The sequence below is a fragment of the Octopus bimaculoides genome, chromosome 11 (genome assembly GCF_001194135.2).
Source record: "Octopus bimaculoides isolate UCB-OBI-ISO-001 chromosome 11, ASM119413v2, whole genome shotgun sequence".
Classification (NCBI taxonomy): domain Eukaryota; kingdom Metazoa; phylum Mollusca; class Cephalopoda; order Octopoda; family Octopodidae; genus Octopus; species Octopus bimaculoides.
Window position 1 is genome coordinate 28805638 of NC_068991.1, and position 2452 is coordinate 28808089.

A 2452-nucleotide genomic window follows, 5' to 3' on the forward strand; every position below is an offset into this window, starting at 1 on the left:
ATATATATATATATATATATATATATATATATATAATACACTTTATTGAAATAAAAAAGTTTCCCCAAAATTAAACATATTTATAGAAACTGACACACATAAACATATGCACACATATATACATACAATTCACCTACACACATACTCTCACAGACGCAAAAATATCTTACCCAAACATCCCCATAAACACTCCTAAACATTCACATACAAACATACATATTAACTCTTACACTAAAAATGCAATAACTTTCTTCAAATTCAGTGGCTGACCCAAGCAGTTTTGGATGAATGGATTTATCTTTTGATATCTTGTGTAGAAAGTATGTTTTTTTCTTTTTTTCTTTTTTTCCTTTTTTTTTTTTGAAAGACCTTGTAGGTTATTTTAAAAGACTTCAGAGAGACCACCTTTATGAAATATTGCTGTATAGAATGTGGCCTCTTGAATGCTGCCCCCCCCCACTTCGGCGCAGGGCCTGATTGGGAGCAATCAGTTCAATCGGCTTAAGGTCGGCCCTGCCCACTGGTACCTACAACATACACACACTCACGCACACACACACACATCTACCCATTATACTCACAATTCACAACATGGCATCTACCACACTTATACATATATCCAATATATACCCCTGCTGTACCCACAACTTACCATGCAAAGTTATATCCATCACACAATTATCAACCCAACACAATGTCTACCCCAGAAATAAATACCCAGTTGCCCACTATACAATACATGTACCCAGACTGCACCCTGTGCTTATACAAAAGTATAAAGAATGATGGCTTATATATCTCGTCCAATACTGTGAAGACAATTTCTCATACAGGAACACTATCACAGGTTTTCAGTAATAACATGCTGATTAAATTGACTCCAGATTGGTATTTTATGTTTATCGATCAGGAATGATGAATAAAATAAACATATTAATAGAATAAAAAAATTTAGCGCTCAGAGGTTCTGGCGAGGTTCGAACTCGCGACATTCTGCGTGTAAAGCAGACGTGATAACCACTACACCACAGAACCTCACAAATAGTTGTGTCAATTTATTATATTAATAAAGCAACTTACCTTTTAAATTCCAGATTGCAAGTTTCAATGTTTAAATTCCATTTTCCTTGGCTGAGATGTTTCTGATTATTTTCACACGGAAGGAATGAAAAGAGAAAATATAACGTATTAGAAGAGAGCCTATACTTTTACCCGACAATAATTAATGATTACTGCATTCTTGGCTGTCATTGATAACCACAAATCTTAAATTTAAATAATATTAATTTATGTCCTATTAATGACAAATCAACAACAGACGTTAATGAAGAAACAACTCGATATATATTGTTAAGCTAAATAAATAAAGAAAAAATGAGAGAGAGAGGAGGAGAGGAAGAATGTGTGTGTGTGAGAGAGAAAGAGAAATTGTGTGTGTGTGTGTGTGAGAGAGAGAGAGAGAGAGAGAGAGAGAGAGAGAGAGAGGGGGGAGAGAGCAGGGGAGAGAGAGCTAGAAAAGATTTAGCAAAATCATCACATTGCCTTCAGATTCTCTAGATTTTAATCGCCCAGAATGTTGTTGGGATATGACGATATATCGGTAAAACAAACAAACGAGAGTGCCTTTAGTGTACTATTTGACGTGCTAGGAAAAGCAGCCAAATCTCTTTTAAATTACATCCTACCGTCTCAAAGAAAGATGAACATCCAAGATTATTTCTTCTATGAATCACTATGACAATTCTTTCGATAAATGCGTCTACTTTCACTTTCTTAATCTACAGCTCGAATCATTATCTTTGACGGTTGGCAGGTAACCTTTGCCTAGGTGATTGCACGCAAACGCATACGAATATAATTGTCTTTTTATTATTTTTATCATAAAATAAAAATAATTTAGAAAAAGACAAAATCTACCACCACCACCTCAAAAAAAAAAAAGCCGAAATATATTACAAGCGTAAAAAGTAAACAACACAAAAGAATCGGTTTGTTTTTGTTGTAAATTAGAAATACGAGTATCTTTGCTTTGACATTCCCTAGCTCAAGTTATTTTTTTATATCGTTCTATCTATCCATCTATCTATCTATCTCTCTATCTATCTATCTATCTATCTATCTATAAAAAAAATATAAAAAAAGGCAAAAGAGAGTCACTTACTGTTATAGTTTCTTCAATGAGAATATTGATCAAGGTTACCGTGGTCTTTTCCGTAGGCTTTTCCTTCCACGGCTAAACCTAAACTGTCCTCCCCTCTTTTTACACGAGAACATTACTGTGTGATACACGATCCCTATTGATCGGCCTTTCCTTTTTTTTTTCCGATCCCTTTTGATCGAACTCCCCCTTTTTCCCTTCCTACGATCCCTTTTGATTGACACCACCAATTTTTTTTTTCCTTCCTTCCCCCTCCCAAAAAGAAAAGCTCTACATTGTATTTGTCCCATCTTC

General features: G+C 34.8%; 1 protein-coding gene and 1 non-coding gene across 4 annotated transcripts in view; both read right to left on the bottom strand.

Moving 5' to 3' along the window:
• LOC106874264 (protein phosphatase 1 regulatory subunit 36) overlaps positions 1-2452 on the bottom strand; it is a 50551-nt gene that overhangs the window by 41256 nt on the left and 6843 nt on the right. For 2 of the 3 annotated variants that reach the window (XM_014921925.2, XM_014921924.2), the window contains exon 2: positions 1081-1142. In XM_014921925.2, coding sequence (XP_014777411.1) covers positions 1081-1142 — 62 coding nt within the window. Of the gene's footprint in view, positions 1-1080; positions 1143-2161; positions 2379-2452 lie in introns of those variants that run through there. The other variant, XM_052971661.1, reaches the window with a different exon arrangement.
• Positions 963-1035, bottom strand: Trnav-uac (transfer RNA valine (anticodon UAC)). The gene has a single exon. It is a non-coding gene; the product is annotated as a tRNA-Val (tRNA).